This window comes from Sycon ciliatum, chromosome 1 (genome assembly GCF_964019385.1).
Source record: "Sycon ciliatum chromosome 1, ocSycCili1.1, whole genome shotgun sequence".
Lineage (NCBI taxonomy): Eukaryota > Metazoa > Porifera > Calcarea > Leucosolenida > Sycettidae > Sycon > Sycon ciliatum.
Genome location: NC_088643.1, coordinates 32,189,883 through 32,216,629, shown reverse-complemented (window position 1 = coordinate 32,216,629; position 26,747 = coordinate 32,189,883). Strand labels below are relative to the sequence as shown.

The following is a 26,747-nucleotide window of genomic DNA, read 5'->3' as shown; positions in this document are numbered from 1 at the left end:
CCTACACTGGCAATGTGCTCAAACAGATCGCAAAGTAGCTTTTCTGCTGCTTGCTGAGTAGTAATTTTACAATTTACCCGCAAAAATTCAGATTCCGCGGGCAAAAGTGATTCCGTGATTTCCGCGGATGATGGCGAAATCACGTTTTTCCAAGGGGACAGCGTATCCATGTATCCAATAACCATTCTGGTCGTTGGGACGTCCAAATATGTCATAAGGCAGCATCAGCAGCAACGAGACAGGGAGAGAGAATTGTATGATTGATGTGTCCAGTCTTTGATATTGGTAAACCCAGTATGACCACTGTGGTCACAGGGTTTTTTGTAGTGCTGAAACGAGTACGCCGAGTACTCGAGTACCCGCTCGTTGAGTACTCGACTCGATATCAAAAAAGGACTCGATACTCGATAAATAAATAAATAAAATAAAAAACTAAAAAAACTTGATACAGGTCCTCCCTCATTATAACGAGTCCGGTTAGTACATAAACCCCGTTAGTAAATAGAAATCTGAAATCCCCTGGCGAAACGTGGTCTATACAACTGTTTACAGGTCCGGTTACAACATAATCCGTTAGTACATAAAATCCGTTATAACGACCCTTTGCCCAGGTCCTGGAGTGCCAAACCCTCAGTATAAGATAATATTGACCATGCAGGACCAAGGCCAAAACATGTAGGATAAAGCAGAACGAGGAAGCGTATGATGTCTATGTATTCGTGAATATGGACGATCCTTTGCATCCAAGGAAGAGTTATGTTGGAGATTTTCAATTATCTTATAACGAGTTGAAGCATCGATAATTTATGTTGTATCGAGGGTAGCCCCGGTAAGTACGAAGTAGTGCCTATTTCACCTTTAGCTGCAAGTCCTGCTACAAGATAAGTCTCGTTATAAGATAACTTTTTCGATGGCCCAGAGATTATCTACTAACGAGGGAGGACCTGTAGTGACGTACACGTCCGTCGTCCATGTGGCTTTGCAATGAAAATGTGTGTTTATTGAAGGATATTGAATTGTGTAAATGGTGTGCAAAAAATTGGGTATGTGGTATTGACATATATGCGCATGTGTGCTTATAGAGTACTCGATACTCGACTCGATAGTGACAGTACTCGCTCGATAGCTTATAGAGTACTCGTTTCAGCACTAGTTTTTTGAGCCAGACCCCATTCCATCCGAGAAGTAGTGCCAGTAGCTGTCATGATGCCTTACTAACTATGATCATTCGTGTGATGATGGTAGTATTTGATGCCAAGCCGCTTGCGCAGATATCTCAGCTCAAAAGTTCTAATTCGATCTAAGATAGATATCTACTGCATGCATGTGTCATAATAGTGATACATGTATACTCAAGGTCAAATATGCAAAATATTTGAGTGCTTAGCTATCAGGGGAATCAGTGAGGTCGAATGCTAAGAATGTGATAAATATTGTTTCGAGTTACCTATTCATCTCAGTTCAATTGAAACACTTGCACAGTACTTGGCAGGTCGCTGAGCCAGTGTTTACTGCGGCTCTCTTCTGGAACATACATGTTCAAGATCAGACCCTTCACAACGCCACTAGCACATCTCCACCGCAGCCAGGACGATAGCCACTGAGAGCTTGATTTTGCAGACCCTCCGGACAGCTGTTTTGCTCCAGTGGAGCTACATGTAGTAAGTTAGATACATGTTCAACTTTGACCCTCAAGTCACGTGACTGGTCAAGACTGACCAACATGCTGCTTTGATATATCAGGTCAGACAAGTAACTGACCTAGCTGGATGGTCGTCCGCAGAAAAGCCAGTGACCACTCCTGTGCCACAAAGTGACACCAATACAAGCCATGCAGCAATGATCATCATCTGACTGTCAATGATCTTCATCAACCAAGCTGGCAGCATCGGCCAGGAACATGGCTTTCACAAAGCTCTTGTAAAGCTGGTCATCACCAACGGCTGTTCTGAACAGCTCGGTGCACAACTGGCGGACATGCTCCACAACTTCCAGTGTAGCCTTGGAGAAGGACGGTCTGAATTGGCGCGTGGTTGGGTCCAGTGTGGGTAGTCGACGCTGTCGGTCTTCCATTGCCTTACGGAACACATACCAGATGTTGACGGCAAGAACATCCGGATCTGGCCAGTCCTGTTCAGCAACCGTGAGGTGTCTACCATGAAGGCTTGCCATACACAGCGGTAGAGTGTCCAGGCAGATTGCCTTTTGGCAGGATCGCTCACACTCGGGATTCAATGAGACCGAGTGGCCCATGATCTGCTCGTCCAGGACAATGACACGCAGCGTACGCGATTGACTGATGCCATTCGACCTTACGTCCCAGTCAGGTACAATAGCCACCAATCCCTGCATGTAATACTTCGCGATCTGGTAGTGCAAGCAGATATGATTGTGCAGCTGGCCGAGTTTCTCTTCGGTCAGGCCGATGCGCTTCGCAATGGGCGTTGTTGCAGTACGCCTATTGATAATCGGCACCCTGATCACACCTCCGATACTACAAGGGAGGCACAGCTTGCCAGGACTTAGGGCCGCTGCTGTGGCTGTCTGTGAAGAGTTGTGCCTAGTATCTACTTGATCCGCAACAGAAGGCGGAAGTGCATAGTGACACGGTGCACATTTCTTATCAGCCAACACTGCACATTGCTGCTGTCTTCGTACCGACTGAAGCATGGCTAGAGAGTTCTGCATCACATACTGGCTACACTCTTCCGCTGGAGATGGAGATAGCAAGACAGGGAGACAAAGCCTTCAAACGTGTGCACAGTATACACTAGAGTTGAACCTTGCACCATGGCCAGAATATGGAAGAGGCATGATGATCACATGGGCAGAATATGAAAGAGGCATGATGATCACATGGGCAGAATATGGAAGAGGCATGATGATCACATAGGCAGAATATGGAAGAGGCATGATGATCACATGGGCAGAATATGAAAGAGGCATGATGATCACGGACACTACTACCCACTGCATGTATTGGTGTTGCGCTTGCCAACAGTGAACTGTGCAACGTGTTTGAATCAAACATTCACCATGCACACCACCTGCTCCGTAACCATGCACTCCACCTGCTCTGCAACAATGCACTCCACTGCCTCTGTGACCATGCACTACACAGCCTCTGTGACATGCACTCCACTGCCTCTGTGACCATGCACTCCACAGCCTCTGTAACCATGCACTGCACTGCCTCTGTAACCATGCACACCACTGCCTCTGTAACCATGCACTCCACCTGCTCCACAACCAACCAGACTGACATGATGTGCTGTATATCAAAGAATTCGCCAGCCACTCACCTTTCCACAGGATAGTGCATTGAATCTGCACAACACAACAGTAATCAGACAGAGCAGGAACAATTTAAGTTTGTTTTACAATCGGGAATTCCGCAAGTACTCTATGGAGTATGCAGTGGAATTCAGGTTGTATAAGGAGGTGAAGGCAAGAATGTAACAGTGTGTTAGGCCTAAACTCGCTCGATTTTCATGTCAATTCCTAGCGTTTCAAAGTGATTTTTTTTCCTTTCTCTTCGTTGCCATAAAAGTCCCCTCTCTGCCATCTTCCTTTGGCCTTTTATTTCGCTCGAGAAGAAAGCCATTTTGGAAATCCCTTCTGTTTCAACCTGAAGTAGTGAAGTCAAGTGTGCCATTGGAAACTATGGATGCTATGGCTGATGATAGTCATCGGGAGGATTCGCCTGCCGGATCGGCGGCAGAGCACCATGAGTCCAGTGCCAGACAGAGCAGGAACAATTTAAGTTTGTTTTACAATTATGGTAAGGTGCTCACAAGACAGCGAGCACAACTCTTGGAGCAATTTATACTATAGTGCTGGCAACTGTAGTCCGATAACTGATTTTTTTGGTCGAGTGCAGCACGGGTTCAAGCGGCCTTTATTTGGTAGTGTACACGCACGTGCTGGATTTTTGCAATGCGAGCGCACCGAGCTGGGGTAGGATTTCGGTTGCCACCACTGTGGTTCACTGTTCCCTGATGCCGGCAACAGATTACGATTGTAAAGTCATTATAAACACCAACTTACTAGAAGTGAAAGTTCGCAGCAGTAATTATGCTGAGTGCAGGTGACTCTGATCTTAAAACTGCCACGGTCCTTGCAATAGATTGATCGCTAGGTCATTTGTCCTTGCAATAGATTGATCGCTAGGTCATTTGTCCTTGCAATAGATTGATCGCTAGGTCATTCGTCCTTGCAATAGATTGATCGCTAGGTCATTTGTCCTTGCAATAGATTGATCGCTAGGTCATTTGTCCTTGCAATAGATTGATCGCTAGGTCATTTGTCCTTGTAATAGATTGATCGCTAGGTCATTTGTCCTTGCAATAGATTGATCGCTAGGTCATTTGTCCTTGCAACAGATTGATCGCTAGGTCATTTGTCCTTGCAATAGATTGATCGCTAGGTCATTTGTCCTTGCAATAGATTGATCGCTAGGTCATTTGTCCTTGCAATAGATTGATCGCTAGGTCATTTGTCCTTGCAATAGATTGATCGCTAGGTCATTTGTCCTTGCAATAGATTGATCGCTAGGTCATTTGTCCTTGTAATAGATTGATCGCTAGGTCATTTGTCCTTGCAATAGATTGATCGCTAGGTCATTTGTCCTTGCAACAGATTGATCGCTAGGTCATTTGTCCTTGCAATAGATTGATCGCTAGGTCATTTGTCCTTGCAACAGATTGATCTCTAGGTCATTTGTCCTTGCAATAGATTGATCGCTAGGTCATTTGTCCTTGCAATAGATTGATCGCTAGGTCATTTGTCCTTGCAATAGATTGATCGCTAGGTCATTTGGGCCCTCTGCACTGCTGTACCAATATGTGCTGCACAGACTGCAGATCGGCATCCACTCCACGCACACTCAGAAGCTGCTAAATTCTGGAGTAGCTACATATAGTATGATGAATATTCAAGTTCGATGATCTTTCAAATAACCGCTGGACCGAGTATTCGGAAATTCAGTATAAGACTTTCACTTCTAATTTTTACACAGCGGTAGCAACATGAAAATAGGTTGAGATGGGTGCAGCCACGGTACTATAGCAAGCAGGCATCACAAATTTTCTTCTGAAAGGTCACAATCTGATCCCAAGTTTAGACTCACCTCTCTGATCTCCACAATTCGTCGCTCATCATCCTGTACAAGAAAAGGTTGATATCAGATGTCCACAAAAGCAAATAGTCAGACGATGAGTCAGTGTGAAGTGAGAAGTAACGAGTCTGTTCAATGGTGAAAATAAATTATTGACATAAGGCCACACTGAAACAAGTCTGTGGTTCGACTCACCCGACCGACCGTACATTTTTCAGCCCGACCGTAACTTTTTTTTCGGCGGGCTGTCGTGTGACTGACGTACGTGGACTGAACACGTCCACGTCTACGTGCTGTGCAGCGTGAGTCTGCGGACGCAGGCGGCTCCTTTTGGACTTGACTTGTAGTTGTACTGCAGTGCAGTGCAGTGAGTGGTACGACTGCTGCCTTGTGCTGGTAGTAGAGTCTACTCGATACGACCACCGGCAGACTGGCGAGACTTATTTTGAAGTGACCGTCCGGTTGAGAGTGATTGCCTCGTTCCAGATTAAGGACGGCCTTCTGTTTTGGGATGAAGGACAGACGAGATTGCACTTTCCTCGTTTTCTGTCACACAATGTTTCAAAGTATTAGCCAGTGATCCCTTTATACAACATGTATGGCATAACACTGCGTAATAATGCCGATGTACTGGGTGTCTAAAGGCAGTACAGTGTATTTACATGTACTAAAAATATATTTAAAAAAAATCCGCCCGCCCGCCCGTAAAAAAAATGTCGATGTTAGTCGAACCACACACCTTTTTTAGTTTGGCCTAATTATGGTTGTGCCTACTCGTACATGGAGATTACACTCAAGCTCAACTGATGCGGAACTGATGAGGGGTGAATTCGAGGTGAATTCGCTGCAACACTGTGGAGAGCAAGGAGTTGTGTGTTTTTTTGTAGGTGTGTCGAGTGTAGGGTTATTATTTATCATTATTTTTATTACCGCAATCAGTAATACAAGCTGGATCGACATTTGTGTACACTTTAGTCATGTAATGTAAAACTGTGGAGATAATGTGCAATAAAACGATGAAAATGTGAAGAAATGGTTGCACATTGTCTCCACAGTTTTACAATACATGAATAAAGTGTACACAAATGTCGATCCAGCTTGTATTACTGATTGCGGTTATCAAATTGTTGTCTCCTCGCCGTTTGTTCAAATATTATTTTTATTTTTATGATTCCACAATCACGATGACATAGTGCCATGTGATGCGGGCAATTTTAACCAGCCATGGTGAGGAAAACTGAGAAAAAGAAGGAGAAAAAAAGAAAAATGAAAACAAAATAAAAAGAGTACTAAAGGAACCTGGAGAGCGGAGCAGTATAGAGATTAGGCTAGCAATGAAAACAATGAAACGTCGTCAATTCAACTTAGGTAGGCGTGGGCAGAATGGAACAAAATGCAGCATATGTCTCACGAGACTTTACCTCAGTCCTGCGGAAGCCGAGACCAACGAGAATAGGACTTGAATAGAGGCGATTTTAAAAGGATCGATGATCTGGTAAGTGGGAACTGGAGAGAACATCTAGTAGACGAGCTATTATTGAACCAGCTTAAATGCGCAAGTGCATGCGGAGGAGCAAGTTTTTTAAGCTTAATACGGTGAATGAATTTGCATGCCGAGTGGGGAAAGCGTTCTGAGAGGGGAAGAAGAACTTGAGCCAACATGTATAGCATCTGAGAGGAGGTTAGAGGGGACATACGTATTAATCAAAGAAAGATACGGTGCGTGCCATCTAAGCAAGGCATAAGAGCGGAGGATCGACCAGAGGACCAAACGAGAGAGCAGTAATCAAACAAAGGAAGAACATAAGAGTGATAAATTTGTATTCGACAACCATGGTGCAGTTGGGAAATGTGAGAAGAAATGCAGCCTATAGTTTGACATGCTCCTTGTGTAGCAGTCTCAGTCATGAGTCAGTCAAGTACCAGGCATGAGTCAGTCAAGTGCCAGGCACGAGTCAGTCAAGTGTCAGTTTATTTCGGCAAGAAGCGTGAGCTCCAAATAGGAGCAATCAACCTCGTCCACACTGTCCAGTGTCTCCATCTCATTTCGGAATAGGAGCAATCAACCTCGTCCACACTGTCCAGTGTCTCCATCTCATTTCGGAATAGGAGCAATCAACCTCGTCCACACTGTCCAGTGTCTCCATCTCATTTCGGAATAGGAGCAATCAACCTCGTCCACACTGTCCAGTGTCTCCATCTCATTTCGGAATAGGAGCAATCAACCTCGTCCACACTGTCCAGTGTCTCCATCTCATTTCGGACTACTCCTTTCATCACAGTAGTACATGTAGCTGTTTTTTTTGTGTGCATTTCCTCATTGGCAAATTCCTGAAATGGATGGTGTGAATGACATAAAAAACTCATATACCAGTGACCAACGGAGCATTTGAACCTAGTTTTAATGCAGTACATAACTCAAAACCGCCCAATATCCGCGTCGCTACATTTTCGTTATTTCTCTGAAAAGGTGTACGATGGCAAATGTTCGCGGATCACTGTTGCTAGAATTACGCCTTCTGTTGAAGTTTGATTTCACGGTGGTTAGTACACATGTTACATTCTTCTAGCGAAAATTGGGGACATTTATACAGGCAGTTTACAGTACAGGAATTTTCTCGAACCCTCAAGATTTAACTTGAAATAACTTCACAGATAAGGGAGCCAGGCTTGTACACCTCATACATGATCTGAAGCACTTGATTGATGTTCTGTTTGAGAAGTCATTCAAGATAGACGCTAGGATAGCTACACTCGCAACAGTAACATACCGAAGGTCTCAAAGCTGCTGATACACCAGGTTCAGGCCTGTTCTCAGTGGTTTCTTGCACACTGCTCTGAACAGTCAAAAGACAGAGGCAAATAGGCAGACAGACGTGTCTAGATACGGAGCCAAAGCGATACAAGCAGACAATCATTGAAGGGATGGATGGATGGATACACATATAGAAATACGTGCTGGATACTTTGAAGTACACTGTGGATGGAGGGATTGGTGGGTGAATGGATGGATGGATACATGCATGCATGGAGGGGTGGGTGGATGAATCAGTGGATGGAGGGATGGATGCATGCATGCATGCATGCATGGGCAGTTCACTTCCCTGACAGTTTACCTTGATTGAATATGTCAAATTCAATGTAAGCTATATCGGATATCAGATACCACCGGCCATGAATCGACTAGGCTCCAGGCGCGAACTGATGGTGGTGGTGGTGAGAAGGAGAGCTCTGTGCCAGAACAACTTTGCAGCCTAGAGGCGTGTGTGGGCAGGCGTGTATTTACCGCCGTATTGCTGGGTGTGTATTTACGACCGTTTGAATCAATCAATGTAAACTGTCAGGGACTCGAAATGCACTGCCTGAAAAGAGAAAAAATGCCAACCCCACCCGGACTCAAACCCGGGACTTGCTTGTCATGAGCAATACTCTAACCATCTGACCTATGGGACCAGGCCGAACCTAGAAGGCGCTGACAATGTTTCATTCCAAAGGCAGCTTACAACACGTGTCACACATACCAATGGCACATTGGTCTTTTCCCTCCCCCAGGGGACCAACCATGGTCAGCCTCGGTTTCTGGAACACACTACCAGAGGTAAAAGAAAGTGGATTTCATGAAAACTGGCAAGGAAGTGAACTGCCTGAAAAGAGAAAAAATGTCAAACCTCACCAGGACTTAACCTGAGACCTCGCATACAACCTTTGCTGCAAAGAAGGTATGCAACCTGCACATCGCATTGCGACAGTTTAGCCAAGCTAAACCTCTGCTATCAGCATGTTGCGACAGTGCGCGAGCTGCGCGATGGGTGCGATTTGAATCCCGCTTTAGTACTAAGTCACAATGTTCTGTTTATGAATAGAAAAATAAGCAACTTACCACGGTCGACACATCACTTGTATCAGATGTTGGCAAAGGCCTAGCAAACGGCAGCAAATACAACAGCAAGTTACTCTACACATTGAACAGGTCAGATTGTTTTAGATCATCCACTTTGCCAAGACTACCCACAGCAGAACAACAATACAATCACGGTTGAACGTTCAGGCACTGACTATCCATAAGGCGGACATACCTGACAGTACCAGGTGTTGTTATATCTAACACTGCAGCACTATCATTCCACTAACACCTTACACCTGTGCCATATGAACAGTCCTCGGCTACACCACATACAGCGAGCATTTCCAATTTCAAAGTTTCACCCAGGAGGATATCATCAGCCCGGGGATATAGGAGAATATCCAAAGATGGCTAATATAAGAGAGTACAGGGACAGAATCCATGTACTGCATGTAGTACATGCAGTACATGTAGTACATGTACTACATGTAGTACATGTACTACATGTAGTACATGCAGTACATGCAGTACATGTAGTACATGTAGTACATGCAGTACATGCAGTACATGTAGTACATGTAGTACATGTACTACATGTACTACATGTACTACATGTAGTACATGTACTACATGTAGTATGCAACAAGTCACAAGCTAAGACATTACTGTGTAAGTAAACACTACAGTCCATTTCAAAACTATAGACGCGTACCTAGGCAAAAACCGTTATGCCAGCATCTATACCACATAAAATCTGTGATCACTTTGTGCATAAAATTTTCCAAATTGGGCGTCTGTTATCCAATCGTTTAGAAACTATATGAGAGTAACTGTGGAGCGGTCCTGAGCAATATTCCGAAAACTATTCTCAAAAAGTTCCAGCCAAATTTGAAATATTTCAAAAACCCTACGCGTCTATAGTTTTGAAATGGACTGTACAGTTGTTGGTTCCGGTATCAATCGGACCTGCAAAGGTATCTCTGCTTCAGTTAAAACTCCCCTGGGTGTATCTTAGTAATAGTTTGAAGGGACATGCCATATGGACAGCCAAGCTTCAATGTCTCTGGGAACTTTGTGCAGACAGTCTGAATGTATGGACTGGGGACAATTCATTGTCCGACGGATTGTAAAAGAAGAAGAAGAGCGGCCTTGATGAGTGCATGGTCGGCTCTTTCCTTCAGTACTCCAAAAGACAAAGGACAAGCCGTGTGCATAACAGACACACCAAAAACGCCTTACTGGTCCACAGAAAGGCCCAGTTGTTGTGCTCTGTACACCTCCCTGCAGACATGGCAACAGAGAACAAGAAAAGCAATTTAGGTGAAGAACACCATAAGCGGTCAGCCACCCCTAGAACATTTTGATCATCACAGTAGGCAGTCATTACACCATACTAAGTATTCAAGTAGGCGGATAGTTGCTAATACAGTATAGATAGTTGCTAATACAGCCTCGGTATAGATAGTTGCTAATATCGGCCCATTTCAAATCAGTAATATAGCCTACCGGGTATTTGAGCCGACGACAACCCAAGCCCCCCCCCCCCCCTCCCAAAAAAACAAAAAAACATGGGCCTCATATAAAAGTGGTCCTCTTATCCAGGGTCATACCAGCAGTGGAAGTGATACCCTATGATCCTGGTCTACAGTAAGTGGTCCTCTTGGACCATAGGCTAGGTTAAAGTTTAGTGATGGGCATGTAAACTGCAATAGGCGGCGCTTGCATGCCAGCAGTGGGTGTGATAGGCAGACACCAGAAGCCATAGCACAGCCGACTCCACTTAAAGCGAACCCGCATGTATAGCGAATTTCGAGATATAATTGGCGAACCATTGTCCATGGCCCTGTTTGAACCCATACAAAACTGATTGACCCTTTATAGCGAACAGTTTTCGTTTACATGTATAACAAACCAAATCTTGTAGGTATGCATGTAAACCGAGTGCACTCATACTGTCATGGGCCATGCCAGTCATGACTTGCTGCTTGTATGGTGAGAGTGCACTTCTGTTATAAAGAACTTTCGCTATACAGAACTAATTCTCCTGCACAGTGGTGTTCGTTATATCAGGAGTCAACTGTACATTATGCTGCGATTGCACCATGTTAACCATTTTGGCTTGCAAGGTTGAAGAATTGGCTGCCACTGTAGTATTCAACGTGGTTTGCACCACACGGCTTTAGAAGGATTTGCACACGTGCGCGTGCACATGCACGCACATATATACGCGCACACTCATTCGCATACTCCTGCCTATCGCTGAAGCGATGATAGCGAACAAGCTATGTTAGACATAGCAACTTGTGCTGGTATCACACCATTCAACAACTCGCAAGGCTGATGAATCGACCACCACTAATTTTAGCCTGGTCTACACCACACAGCTGGTCTATACCACACAGCTGGTCTATACCACACAGCTGGTCTATACCACACTAGCCTGGTCTATACCACACTAGCCTGGTCTATACCACACTAGCCTGGTCTATACCACACTAGCCTGGTCTATACCACACTAGCCTGGTCTATACCACACTAGCCTGGTCTATACCACACTAGCCTGGTCTATACCACACTAGCCTGGTCTATTTTTTTTTTTTCTTTTTCTCTATACCACACAGCTGGTTGAACTTGAAGTGTTGTTTTTTCTGGCCAGTGAATCCCTACTCTAACTTTTTAACACACACACCACACCACATACGCCGACATGCACTGGCTGTTAGTAATCACCCAGGAGTATGAAAGAAGAGCTACGAGGATGAGAAAGAGAAGAAGGACGTGTGCGACTATAACCGTCAGGAATTGAACCCGCAACCTCTAGATTCGAAATCAACTGCACATACCACTGCACCATATGGGACGCACATGCATGCACACTCACAAGCACATACAAACACACATGTACACATTCACATATACACACGTACACATGTGCATGTCCCCGGCCCACGGGTACACGCATCACAGTCATCATCATGGTTGCCAGTTTCTGACAGTTTGTTACAGTAGCAAACTAAAGACACTGTTATCAGGTAGAAGAACATATGCAACATAAACTGTGCAAAGCAACTCACAGCTCCTTGTCCAGCCGCATATTCTTCTGCCGCAAGTCCCTGATCTGCTCTTGCAAGTTGCGAACCTCCTGCTCAAGTTGAGCCTTTTCTTTGCGTTCAGCATCAATGCTGCAAGAATCAAAAATGGTCACATCTCTAACAACAAGTCCTGATTCATGCATAAAGATTGTATATTCTTCAGTGTGTGACTCTAGGCATACCAGTATCAATGTTACATGGTATTGTTGCATGGGTAGCAGCATGCCACAGCTACAATCCATGCTAAATGTGTTGGTGCGTGTACTTGTACTTTCTTCTATACTCGCAGGCTCCACTGCAGCCAATTAATCATCTCTTTAACACGGGCCTTCATCACCATGGTTTAGCACTGCATTTGCAATACAATCATTACTTGGCCGGTAATCTCCCCTCGTTGAACCTTGGAAAGATGACTCATTGGCTATTGAACCCACCCAACGGCCAACACACCCTGAAATTCCCAAATTCTAGGTGGACTTGGAAATAATCCCACTTATGGGCTCGTCACACTTCAGTGAGTGGGAGAGGACAAGGTGCAGAAAAAACTGAGATTGACGGCATCAAGGTATTTGTCCCGGGATCCAACAGCAGTTACCCCTGCCCCTAGAGAAGGTAATACTTGTTACTATGTGTGGGTGGCTAAATCAGAGTGGATCTGATAGAAGCTTCATTAGCACCATTGATTATACAATAGTTGTAATCTAGCCAGAAGTAGCCCATTAGTAGTAACAGATAATTATGTACACTTTAAATAGAAAGTACATGAACCCTGAAACCAACAAAGGTGGCAGGCACACAACAATACACCATATTACTTATTTCAGTGTTGCCAACCGCCCGTATTTGTCCGTATTTTTACGGAAAAACGAAGTTTTGTCCGCAGTACGGATTTCAATCGAATATCCCGCAAACGATCATGTATATGAACGATTGCTAATACCTTCGTAACTCCATCGTTTCTTGCGCGAATTCAATAATCGAAGGGTCTACGTGGTAGCAACAACTCCAAGCTATCCAATGCAACAATCGCTGAAGCGTTACGATATCGGATTCCAGAGATATCGTGCGCCGTATTCAGGTATTCTTAAAAAGTTACCTCGGCAAAATCAAATTTTTGATCGATCTCTTCGCCTTTTGTGGGGGAAATCCCTTTTTGCTGGGACGAATTTGCTTGCGTCATGATTAGCCTTGGAGACAACTTTGCTGTGTTACCGCGCCTGATTTGTGACGGCTTCATCATGGAGCTTGGCATCCTGGCGTTGCTCCTGCCAAGAGCTTTCCAACAAGCCCTAGATTGTGAAAATCAAGCGAAGTAGACCAAAGTTATGACCTGGTGAAGTTGAAAATTGTACTGAATTCGTAGGCTTCACAAGTGAACTCTGTAGCTTGAAAAGTAAGTTGTACAGTATCATTTTTTGTTCCAAATTACACTAAATCAGTCAAAATGTTGACCTGAAAAACGAGTACGGAAAACTCTGCAAAATTCTGCAAAATGGCACTGGGCAGTACGCATGGGGGCAGAGGGCACTTGGTAACACTGTTATTTCAACCAGAATTTAAAGGAGATTTTTCCAGCGATGTGCCGCAATTAAACATGAACACGCCACCGCATTAGACAAAATTTGAGATGAAACACAAACTGAGAAAATTCAGATTGGAATACACGTCTTCTATATACAGTCGTCCCTCTCTAATCCGGCACCTTTTGCAACGTCATTTTCTGCTGGATAAACAAGGGTGCTGGGTTATCAAATCCTGCCCTCCAACCCGGCCCACCTATTAACATACATGTTTGTGCCGTACGTCAAAACGTAGGGATTTTCTGTGTCAATCCAAGTACTTTGTGGAATGCATGTCTATAACATACACTTGGGAATATCCTATGCACTGGCATAGGATATTCCCAAGTGTATGTAACATGTGTTGTGTATGTTACAATGCTCCCTGACGGTATGCGATGTACAACTGCTGGATTAGAAAATCAAGTTATATACAGTTTGAGTGATTTGTTGCAGAAAATCGCTGCTGGAGGCGGAATTCAAGTGCCGGATTAAAGCGTAGAAAATGAACTGAAAAAATCCGTTTTGCCAGAAAGTGTGCTGGTTTTTTGCAAGGGTGCTGGATAAACAAGTGCCGGATTAGAGAGGGACGATTGTATAGAGGTTATGCGGAAAAAGTCATGATGGTGAGTTAGCGGAACCGCTTATGGGCACTACTATACAGAATTAGTCGCTAGTGAATCACTGTGCATCGCTAGTGCATCGCTGGGAATCGATGTACATCGCTAGTGATCACTGTGAATCGCTAGTGTATCGCTGTACATCGCTAGTGCATCACTAGTGCATCGCTGTGACTTTGCCAAAGCATCTCAACTGACGATGCGCCGTATTTTCGGGGTGCTAGCTGCACTTCAAAACACATAAAACTCAAAATCTCCCCTGCGGTTAAGCTGTGTTCACAACTGGCGCGTGTACGCGTGAAACCACGCGTTTGTGCGTATTTTTGCTGGCTTTTGGGGTGCCATGCGTCCGGAAACGCGCCGAAATGGAAATTCCAACATGTTGGAATTTTCAGCGCGTATCAGGCGCGTACAAGCGTACATGCCAGTCACTTTGACTGGCGGGGTCAAAAAATTAGTCCTCGAAGGTGTCGCACGCGCTCGGATTGCTGTTTTTTTGTGAAAGCTTGAGCGCGCGTTTAGGCACGCATGAACCGCAAGCGTACCGCGTCCACGCGCCAGTTATGAACACAGCTTTAGACTCCGAATTGACCAGCGCTACAGCACTTCATGCATGTAAAGCATACATGGTGTCATTCAACTACTTTTCATGTTCTGCAATACATCATTGTACTAGTGCTAAGCTTCTATAATATTATGTTGTCACTTTGGAGTGAAGGACTAACTTCAATGTATGCAACTTCTGTAGAAATTCAGTCGCACTTCTCAACTTTTCAACCACTAGCAACATATTATACGTACGCTCCGATACCCATTAAATTATACGTACCCTCCGATACCCATTAAATTAGGTACCCTCCAATACCCATTAAATTAGGTTTGCAAAAAATTCAAAGTCTGACATGTGGCTAATACACCAAATGTCAACAAAACACAGATTTAAAACACAGATTAAAAACACAGATTTAGGACCCGAAAAGGGGGTGCCGCTTAGACCCCGGTGCGGCTAACACACCCCGGAAAATACAGTAATCACATCTAGGGCTGAAACGATTATACCGAATAATCGAGTACTCGTTCGATAACTCTAACGATCGAGCAATCGTTTAGATTACCGATTACGATTATTTTGCGTTTTTTAAATTTGTGTCCAGAAAGTACTGTAAACCCTCGTTTTGTGAAGTTTGAATCAGTTTCCGCTGGGAGTATGCAGTTGCCAGGGGTATGGTTCATATTCTGAGGTTAAATTGACTTCAAAACTGCCATGTTTCGGAGCTACCCTTTCACTAATGCAGATTTGTTGGTATTATGAAGGCATAGTTTGTGGAAACAGAGTAATGTTTGCACAGAATTATGACTATTTGCTAACGATTATAATCGATAACTCGATCGTTAAGCAAAAGAGTAATCGATACGTGAAAATCCACGATCGTTTCAGCCCTAATCGCATCCCTATTGGACAGATTTCCGCTAATCCGACCTAACACGGGAGCATTGCCAGGTCCCCAAACATTGCACTGTAGTAGTTGTGTAGATCGAGCACTGGCATTGCCGTCGGTTAGAGTACTTACCGTTGAGTCAGTCTTCCAACCTCATCACTGTGCTTTATCTCCATGTGCTCTATTTTACTGGTCAGTTCTCGACACCATTGGTAATCGGCAGCTTGTCGGTTTTCAAATGCTTGATGCACTGCAGAGACGATGGACTCTGTCTTCTCATTAAATTCTACCCTGAGCCGCTCATCCATCGTCTTCATTTCCTCCTGTACTTGCTGCAACGCACACTTGTTCTTCTCAACTTGGCTCTTAAGACTCTCATTTTCATGCTTGTACTTCCACACCTCAGCCCTGCAACACACAATAATATGTGCACGCGTGCGCACACACACACACACACACACACACACACACACACACACACACACACATACACATACATACACACACATACACACACACAAACATGCACACACACGTACACACACACACACACACACATGCGCACATGTACACACACACACACACACACACACACACACACACACACACACACACACACACACACACACACACACACACACACACACACACACACACATGTGCACATGTATACACACACACACATGCACATACACATACGCACAATTTGACAATCCAATCCTAGCATTTGGGCATATCTTGTATTACTTTGTAGTAGGTTTGGTATTGCAGCAATACTCGAACCGTATGCATGTGTTCTCCTTTGACATCGGGGCGGACCGGGAACTGGCCCGCAGCCGGTGCTTCCCGGAGCCAATTTGGCTTTTAATAAAGTGAACCAGCCCTTACTGATAACCCCGATAACAGGATAATTTTTGCATTCAGTGGTATGCTTGGACTCGGCATACAATTTTAATGGAAATGTGCGCCTTATCAGCTCTTGGTCTCCAGGGCAACATCCATATGCACACTCAACCCTCCCACACCCACTCAGGGACCAGCCAAGCGCCTTAACTAGGATCGACCGATCACCTTTCTACGGCTGTTGAGAAGTATTCTTAGTAATTTCTTACCACTACAGCACGCGTGCCGCATCATTGCCAATAATCGGGACGCTTAAATTTCTGTAGCAATGCGAAAGTTCGAACTTTCGGTGCCGGTGATATTCTGCCAAATAATTATCAGGTTTAAAAAACCCCGTCAAGCTGCGGGGGGATTTTATTTTAATTTTTACAGTTCCATACTCAAACAGTCAGTCTCAAGCAGGGAGAAGTAAATATTTTCTTCTTCCCATTCTCAAGTGCGTGCTGAGGAAAAAGGAAGTAACTTCTGCAAATCACTGCAACTTCACGTTGAAGTTTTCGAAGTTTATACCTTTGATTTTGTACTCCACACTCAAATCTTCTTTAAAAGTTTTAACATCCCTCTAATAATAGTGCACATCCCCGATACAGGGGGAAGGAAAGAAGAAGCAAAGGACTCACTGTTTAAACGTGTTCTCTTTCTGCAATTCGCTGAGCTGCTGTTGAAGACTTTCTATGTACTCTCTGCAGTTAAAGTTAGCATGATGCTGGAAGATCACCACATGCAAAGAGTACAGCAGTCTGAGCACATGTACTTGTTACGAGTACGTACATGGCAACACATTCACAATGCCATTCTCAGGAAATACCGAATGGAGTGTTGGTGGCGCTACTGAAAACAGAACCTTGCTTGAACACCAGCTAAGAGCTAGCTTTGAAGCTCCAACCCTATCACCAAGCTCTGAAAATCTAAAGCACTACAATCATAATTATACTTTGGCTCGCATGCGGGGAAAACATGTGTGCTTGTCACGGTGAAATGTTGAACTAAGCTCAGCTTCTACGGATTATTGTGTGACGGTTACCATGCGTAATTCAATCTTTCCCATACAGCAAAACAGTAAGGATACTGTTTTTAGGACAATGATACTGCACTAATAGTAAGCTACAAAGGTCCAAGCAGACAGCACATATACATACATGGATAAGTAGTTTCACGCATGTGTCATGGCCGCGCTTCGGCGGGTTGGTGACTTGACTTAGATCAGTCTAGTGGCTACCCAGGTAGACGACCAATATAGTCGCCATCCAAGTTGCTAGCTCACACCTATTTTCCGGCTCACACAAGGTAGTCGAAGGTTGAAGGGGAGCGATCAAAGATACTTTTATTAGTTGGAAGAAGGCGGCTTTTATGTGATTTTGGTTATAGTATAATTGTGATATAATAATTAGTAGGAAATATTAGTATAGCTTCGGGGAGCTTGCTCACCCACATCACATGAAAGAGTTACAAATATGAGTGATGTCCGAGGTTATTCGTACGTCGATCGTGCAACAGAGCCTGGAGTACGCTGTCGGATGTTGCCGCAGCTAGAGCGCGCCGCCTTCGTACGGTGTCTTGATTGGGTCACCCTTCATCTTCTGCCCCGTAGGCTCTTCCCTCTCATTACCCCGTAGGGCGCTGCACGGTCAAGCCGCGACCTCTCCCAAAAAAGGGATAACGGAGTCCGCAGTGCGCGAAACACTTGCAGGACCCTTTACGTCGTACGATGCGAGAAGAGGTGCCATGCTTGCTCGACTAACAAAGGTATCAGCTCCCTTGCAGGACTAAGCAGGGTCCCCTCAAGCTCAACAGTGTAGTGAGTACAATGCTGACGACTTGTACTGAAGGTGTAGCCGCCGTACGACAACACTTGTGACTCGAGGCCACGAGTTGTAAGCCATGATTGCTCAACTAACGAAAGTGCCAAATCCTTCGCAGGACTAATCATGGTTCTTACAGAACTCTAGAATATTTCGGAGCCCAGCTTTTGGCTGCTGAATCTCATTGCGTGGTCGCTTTCACGACGAGTCGAGTCCGGGTCATGACACATGTACCGTAAAAATCCCGCCAGAGCGCCCCGTCTCTCCCATCCGCCCCTCCCTGACTTCTTGTCAGGGAAGTGATTGATTGTATCCTCGTATGACTCTGTGATGCCGTACTGTACTGCAGACGCGTGCTCGACCCCGTTGGAAATGTACGCAACAGTGCCCACCCTCTTGACCTGGGATCGCACAAACCCTGAGTTTTGACTGGTCTGTACGACTCCTGGCTCTTGACCTTTGGTCGGTGTACGAGATGCACGAACAGTTTTCGTAGGGTGAGTTCTTGTTCATGTATCACTGAATGCGGCAAGTAGGACTCGCCCATCCGCCCCTCCCCACCTGAACCTACTCGAAGCGTCGAGGAGGTAGGGGCGCTCTGGCGGGATTTTATGGTATGAGTAACGTATGTACATATATGCATACAGCATATATGTTCTGTCCGCAGATTGAGTATGCATACAGCATGTTCTTGTCCATAGAGTGGTCTTTTCTGGCCCGTTAGAACAAATCTCTTCAATACATAAGGCGATTACAGCCGGGTAGAACTGTGACCCACACACAGTGCAACAAAAAGTGCAAAATCCATAGTAAGAAACTGACCAGTATTCTCTGGCTGAGATCTGGCGATTGCGAGTTCATACGCGTGGCCAATGTACTACTGCTGTTACTGGCGCTAAGGCCAGTTACAAGCAGGGCTTTAGCATCAGGAAACGTGACTTTAGTAGTTGTTTCTTGACTTGACACATCGCCATTGTCGCCATCATCAGCATTCTCAACATCCGAGCTAGCCTGGGTGCATAGTGCACACAAACAGGAAAATCAACAGTGATGGCAGTGGCAGTGATAATAATGACGATGGCAACAAGAAGCCCACCTTTACAACTCGAGAATACTGGCAGCTAGCAAGGCACAAGTCACGATGCATTCAGCATCTCATAATGCAAGATAAAAGGCTGGCAAGGCCTGGTTGGGCAGGACTAACCGTACCTAATGGGTCAGTTCCCAAGGCTGCAATTTATATGTTGCTTTGCATTGCACAAACCTTAGCTAACCAGCATACCACAGGCACAGGACCGCGTCTTTCGCCGTGCAGACATCCTCGCCATACTGCCACGCCAAGTCACATCATATGCCAATACGGCGGCAGGTGACACACACACACACACACACATACACACACACACACACGCGCGCACCATTGCTTTGATAAGAGCACGGCAGTGTGTATGGTATGCCATAGATGTCACCTGACAGAATAACCGTGAAAGAAACGACTAACGACTGCTTTTGCTCGCACCATGGGGTGCCAGGTCGCTTAAACCCGGTTTTACTGTACACACACACACATAGTATTAATCCACAAGTACCTTTGCAGCTGCAGATGCAGAACCACTAATGACATCATCACCATCTTCCTCGTTTATTGTCACTTCCTGAATGCCTTGAACAGTCTCCATGCTTTCATCAACAGGTACAGTTGAAGTTTGATTGCGTCTCAGTGCCACAGCAGCGCCATCCTGTGCTCCTCTTATCTGCTCCGGTGGTGGTAACATTGATGTGGCAGCTGCAGCAGTCACCTTATCAGGATCTTCATCCATGGTGCTATCACTGCTATCCTGTGTCTGCGATGAGCTAGGATGTGCTGGAGGTGGTGCTTCATCAGATTCAAGTGATGCTTTGGGATGCATGTCTGGGACAGCCATTGCTGTCGCAGCCGTGGCTGCGACTGCATTCTCCTGCTTGCCTTCCGTAGATGGATGTCGCGAGTAGACCTTTTCGGCACTTGCTCCATGCGTACTGTCAGAACAGGGTGTAGTCGGAAGAAACATGGGACCAGTGGCTGTGCCGTCCATCGTAACTGTCGCAATGTTAGCAACATTGTGTGTGAGCTCACCGCCGTTTTCATTGGCATTTGAACTCCCAGTTGCACCATGATCGGCATCCTCTGTTACCGACACCACCGGTGAGCAGTCAGCATCCCGCACCGTGTTCTGCTCTGCCTCCCCATTCCGGCTTGACGGTAGTTCTGCCGACATTGGTTCACTGCTGTTGTGTAGGGCACTACTGCTGCTGCTGCCAGTAGAGGTGTTGTCGCTGCTGCTGGTGGTGCTGGTGGTGGCTCGATGCTGTTGTGCATGTGTGTGAGGCAGTGATAAGCAAGTACTGCTCCAGTCCAGTGCATTTGCCTATTCTCCTGCAGCGCAACACACAGAAAGCGGCAGTGAACTTGCCTATTCTCCCGCAGTGCAGCACATAGCAATAAGCGGGAAAAGGTAAGTACAACTTCCCCATCCTCCTTCCGTATCTATCTTCGATATACATGTACCTGAGCCATCCCGAAGTTGGGTGGTGTACTGCTTTGTACCTGAGAGTTGCGGTTAGACCGCATTGTCAAGTACCTTACTGCTCTTGTCATCGCCCGGAAACAGTCAACCTTCTTTGTTGCTGTGGGCCTTGGCTAGTATTCGTCTTTGTTGCGCTTACTTTCCCTCTTGGTCTTCCTTAACCATGAACCTTCCAGATTGGAAGGCTGTTGTTTTGTGCCTTCGAGGTGTGTTAGAGCTACGTGTCAGGTCATTGATTGTCTCAGGAATCTTGTCAGTTTGATGTTTACAGTACTGTCGGGCACTGAAGAACTGGGGCGGGGGGTCAGGGTTCTAGCCTAGCTCGTTCTTATTTCGCACGAACACAGCCAATAAGAACAAATTTTGTTCTTATTCAATGGTACAGTCATACTTTTGAATTACAACGACATACACACGTACATGTCGTTGTATGTACGGAAATCTACATGACATTGTGGAGCGTACATGCATGCATCGCCTTCGGTACCGGTACATGTACATGACTCCTCTAGTAATGCACACCTGCCAGTTCACATCATGCAACTGCAGAAATGTATCACCCAAACCTATGCAGAGTTATGTTGCTCAGTGTACATTATAGTTTCTATTCTTATCTGCACAAAATCCAGCCTAAACCGGTCTTAAAATTGGTGAAATTCTAGCCAGGCTGTTCTTCCGCGCCCAACAGTACTGTAGTTGCCTCACTTGTCTGACTGGATACTATCTAGTCACATGACTGGATACTATCTAGTCACATTGGTGGATTGGTGGATACTATCTAGTCACATTGGTGGAGGGTTAGTCGGTTACGCATAACTCGTATCCACGTGTCCCTTTACATTTCAGAGCCTGAAAAGTACCTGGTCCCTTTACCGTGCTGCAATGTTAGCTGCCACCTTCATCAGGCAATACATGCATTGATCTTTTTCGCCTCCAGCGTGTTATACACGCAGGGTTCTAGCCAAAGAGGGGAAGGGGGGGGGGGGGGTCAGCGCCCCCCCCCCCCCCCCCCCCACTCTGATAGCATACATGCCAACCTGGAGTCTTGAGTTCCCTGGACAACGAGGCTGCATTCCCTTGGTTTTGACCGTTTTCCCTTGACACCAATTTTTTTAGCGAATCCATCATTACCAGATGTATTTTTCATGACTGCTGCTAAAGCAAAAGTGATCTCATTGCATTGAGCTGCAACTGCAAAAGTAAACTTTCTGTTGGCCACCATTGAACCGGCGATCCGTTGCAGTTTTTTGTCTACTACGTGCTGTGTGTACTTACTACGGATCTACAAGTTCGAGAAAACACTGAAAATGAGTCATAAAAAGGAGAAATTCAATTTCAAAAGTTCCATCTCAATCCCTGGACTTTCGCAGGACATCCCTGGACCCCGGGACAAACACCCTATTCCCTGGACGGTTGGCATGTATGTGATAGCGCACCACACTGCTCATCTGTCGTTTTTCAAACACCCACGCTATAACCGACACCAAGAGTACATAAACCAGAGTGTGCAACTCGGGATGGCTCCTGTGGGAGCGTAATTTGTGCAGTACGTCATTTCTGACGGCATGGTAAGCCACAGGTACGGTGAAAAGTTGCGTAACCAGTCGCGGCGGTGCAGGTCACTGAGTTTGTCCTGATTTCGGTTTTTTGATACGGATAGCCTGGTGACTTTACTTGTCGGTGGATGTACGCAGCGTACACAGTCACACAAAACACCGAAATCCTGAAACAGGACGTCTAAAATCAAGCAAACGTGGCTGATTTCCTGGCTATGAAACATGAAAATTTGAGCTGTATGCAAGTCGCGGCTTGGCTGACCTCATCAGGGTGACGTAGTGCACGAACTGCGCTGTTTCAGATCTGATATGCACAGTTGCACACTCTGGTTTATGTACTCTTGCCGACACCTACTGAGTACTGTACATTTTATGAAGCCCAAAACTGAGCCAGGGTCTTCAACTTTCGTACCTGTGACAGGGGCATCGGAAGGTATTCGACATTGGTGCAGCCACGAAGAGGCCTCCCCCTGGGAAAATGTTACGCCCCTGTGTGAGAGTGGGTGCCTACCTACCGGTATCTCCAATAGATATGGCCTCACATTATGTATTGGTAGTAATGTTACAGACAGTGAGTGAACGTGGAGTGGGACAGCCAATAAGGTAGTGCTCAGTGATGCGGAGAGATGAAAAAACAATACTAACGCGCTACTAACCGCTACAACCCCCAGATTCACTCGATCCACATCACCACGGCATGATCATCGTCGGCCAAGCTCTGTTGCATGTGTGAACGTCCATAGGCCTGGAGAAAATAGATTGCAGAAAAAATGTATGGTGCGCTCAACGCGATAGCTGCGGAAGAAATTATTCCAACCAGGAAATGGCGAAGTTGACCCTTACAGTCGCAGCAGTGAATATGTATACCGGTACAACTCGTCACTCCACAGTCAGTGCCGCGTGGAGAAAACTTGAACCATGCGGGTCAAGCAACTGAGGACAGCAAGCTCTAAAAATAATAATAACTAACGATGTTACGTTTCAGGGGGTCAAGGAAAACAAGATCACTTCTCTAAAAAACACTGTCATGTAGTAATAGTAGTACACTACAAAAATAGTGTGCATGAGCCACGACTCTGTACTGCAAAAGTGGTGCAGTGGATGACGATCATGTACTGTAGCCTGTAGGGGATTTCCGTGGACTGTTCCCACCGTGGACCAGGTGGACAGAAAAAGCAATCGTCAACAGGGGGAAACTCCTGGAAACTGCAGCGCAGCGCAGCGAGAACATGCAGAGGAGTAGCCTACAACTAACTTACTTACAAGTAGGTGCGCACAGCCGACAGCTTTGAGCCGTGATGCCACTCAACGACCACTTCTACTTTTTTTTTTTTTATTATTATTTTTTTTTTCCAGGTTTCCAAGCCTCTTGTACGGGCAAAATAAACACAAGTGCAAGATCAACAGCTTAGTACCGAGAGAAAATGAGCTGAAATGGCTGTGAAAACAGTCTTATACGGAGGAAGCTACAATGGCTGTGAAAACAGTCCAATAAGGAGGCACTTCTACTAGAATTTTACTTTTTACGGGCCGTCCAAGGTTACCAATACCATGAATACTGGCAATAGTATTTTCAAAACGAAAAGTTTTCGTTTGGGGGTGGGTGTGTTTGAAGGAGTTTCGTTTTGAAAATAATTATTGAATGCAGATGGAGAATGCCCAGTTACTTCTGGGTGTCGAAAATTGACATCAATATTTTGAATTCGTTTTACCTGCAGAAAAGGTAGGTGGGTGGGTGGGTGCTGAAAAATACTAAAGCTTTTCGTTTCGCAAAAGCTATTGGTAACCCCGGACGGCCCCTTAGCCAGGGCATGTTTTCTTTTTTTTGGTTTGTGTCTTTGAATATTTCATTTTTATTCATTGCCATTTTTTTCATTAATTTGTGGTTGTGACTTCGGCGATATCGATGATTTGATAGGAATGGGCAGTCGTACATGTACAGTGAAACCTCTTTATAATTATTTAGGACGAACATCAAGGGACGGATGATATTATTAATTTTTGTTCGCAATAACGGGAGTTCTTATTATGTTTTACCCAGTGAATACACAGGGTTTTATCCAATACAGTTACGAGTACTAGTTCTTCACAGGCAAACATTTGTCTTATCAGTGTTCTTCCTAACGAGGTTTCACTGTATACGACTCCCTGGTTTGCTCCCCACAATGACTGGAGCCGCGAGTCGCGCTATTCCGCCGACTTGACACTTGACTGACTCACGACTGCCATCCAGAGCACACGAGAAGTCCATCGAACCTTCGACTCGGCAAACCTGAAAGAAAGCACCACTCCCTGCTCAATACACAGTGTTTCGGGGAATTCACCACTCATCAGTTGAGCTTGAGTAGGCTGATGAAGATTGTGCCTGAAGAGCACCACTTATTATAGTGCTCTCCAGGCACAAACATCACCAGGGATACAAACTTACAGAGACGCTCCGTTTCCAGCGCGACAAACACCTCGTGAACACCAGATAGCAGCGTGAGTCAGTGTCGCTCCTGGCGCGAGGTCCAGGGACCGGTGCCGGGGCCGCGGGGGAGCAAACCCATTCCATTTTTTGTGAGAAAAGGCCAAGGACCCATAACTTCGCATAAGTACACTTACTGCGGTGACCATGGTAACCAGTATAGACAGCACGCTGCGTTGATAGAAGCGGACACTAGATGCACTGGTACCTTGATGTGAAATTGGAGTTACTTTACCAACCAGCCTACTGGGAACCCAGAGCCAACAGACATACCAACAACCTCAGCCATGAAAGCTATGCATGCCAACGACACGCTGGAATGTGGAGCCGAAACTAGTCCAACTAGTTACTCAGTCCAGATGCTTTGGCACGAAGGTAGCCTTCCGACAGATTGGCGCGCACACACACACACACAGGTGCTCTATTTCGCATAGTCACAGAACCCCACAAGAATGAGTCTGGTACACAGCAAGGAAACAGATGTGCGTGCAGCTGGGTGCATACCCATGAATCCTCTAGGAAATAGGCGTGTGTAAGTGTGGCGGGTGTGTGTGGTGGTGGTGTGTGCGTGTGCGTGTGTGTGTGCGCGCGCGTAGGAAGTGGATGTGCACACATGTACCAATGGATTTGCATTCACGTGTGATCATGTTGTGCACACAGACCGTGGCATTAAATCAGGGCCCGCATGGTAATAACGTTGGTACCAGGCCAACAGGACACACTGTGGCACAGGACACCTGGCATTTCTCCATGCCTCCAGGAACAAGTACCATGAGTACGGACCGGTCACGGGTCAGTCAATGTACTGACACACTCACACGTTGCATATACGTACCAGCCAGCAGGAGTACTCAATCTGCGGACAGCATGCTGTTTCGTTCTTTGTAGGGGTTTCCACAAAAATTTCTGAATATTTTCTGAATTTTGGCGATTTTTTGATTTTTGATTTTTGTTATGAATTTTGAGTCCCTTTTGTTGAATTTTGCCATACATTACCCACTTGCATGGTTGGTTTTGGGTTTTCAGTAAGCTGTTGGATGCCATCGTCCCATCGACCTGTGAGTGTGTGGATGGAGAAACCTTGGATCAAAAAAAATAATAATAATCACCGGAACTGGAAAGCAGATTGACAGAAGATGGACCACAACCATTTTTCTTCGGCCACCATTTTTACGTTACCATGGTGTTGCCATGGTGATATCCAGAAGTTTCGGCGCAACCAGAGTGATTGGCTGAATTTTTTTTAAATTTTGCGATTTTTTTGAATTCTATCATTGAAATTTGCCTAATTTTTTTGAATTTTGAATTTGAATTTTGAGATTTTTTTCTTGAATTTTGTGGAAACCCTTAGTTCTTTGCCAACTCATCAGTGCCGCACAGAAAACGAGGCCGGACCTGATAGCAATGAAATAAATTTTCCAAGGCCAGATATAAACCAGGCCCGAATGTACCTTGCCAGAGTGCTCAAACTGACAAGTTAGTGAGCTCTGCGTAATGCAAACAGCAAAGGCACTACCCCACATGAGAGTGCTCAACTGCTACAAGAGCACAAGCGATACTCACCTGCTACAAGAGCACAAGCGATACTCAACTGCTACAAGAGCACAAGCGATACTCAACTGCTACAAGAGCACAAGCGATACTCAACTGCTACAAGAGCACAAGCGATACTCAATCTGCGAGAGTACATAAGCTCCCTGGGAGCTTTATTTACTCTCGATAGCAGCAGGTCGTCCATGAATACTCACACGCAAACGTAATTATAGTAGTGCTGCGGCAAAT

The 26,747-nt window shown here is 45.5% G+C and overlaps 1 protein-coding gene across 3 annotated transcripts; it reads right to left on the bottom strand.

The window, feature by feature from the left end:
* Positions 1 to 1,195: 1,195 nt before the first annotated feature.
* LOC135823292 (uncharacterized) lies at positions 1,196 to 25,625 on the bottom strand. 3 transcript variants are annotated; one of them, XM_065336160.1, is made up of 13 exons: positions 25,103 to 25,625; positions 23,155 to 23,243; positions 19,965 to 20,791; positions 19,198 to 19,386; positions 17,194 to 17,279; positions 15,803 to 16,078; positions 12,035 to 12,142; positions 10,200 to 10,241; positions 8,997 to 9,036; positions 7,888 to 7,953; positions 5,129 to 5,161; positions 3,303 to 3,327; positions 1,196 to 2,711 (listed from the first exon to the last, which is right to left on the bottom strand). In XM_065336160.1, the coding sequence occupies exons 3-13, from the start codon at positions 20,631 to 20,633 to the stop codon at positions 1,858 to 1,860; spliced, it is 2,388 nt and encodes a 795-aa protein (XP_065192232.1). In that variant the 5' UTR covers positions 20,634 to 20,791; positions 23,155 to 23,243; positions 25,103 to 25,625; the 3' UTR covers positions 1,196 to 1,857. The 3 variants fall into 3 exon arrangements, with proteins under 3 accessions (XP_065192232.1, XP_065192226.1, XP_065192239.1); XM_065336154.1 differs by lacking the exon at positions 25,103 to 25,625 and adding an exon at positions 23,342 to 23,736; XM_065336167.1 differs by lacking the exon at positions 25,103 to 25,625 and adding an exon at positions 23,342 to 23,736 and having other exon boundaries at positions 19,965 to 20,783.
* Positions 25,626 to 26,747: the final 1,122 nt, after the last annotated feature.

Coding starts and splice junctions, on each gene's coding strand:
- LOC135823292 (XM_065336160.1), bottom strand. CDS start 20,633: ATGTCGGCAGAACTACCGTCAAGCCGGAATGGGGAGGCAGAGCAGAAC. Junction 17,280..19,197: donor ATCTCAGCCAGAGAATACTG/GTCAGTTTCTTA, acceptor GTGATCTTCCAG/CATCATGCTAACTTTAACTG. Junction 10,242..12,034: donor ATGCGGCTGGACAAGGAGCT/GTGAGTTGCTTT, acceptor CCATGTCTGCAG/GGAGGTGTACAGAGCACAAC.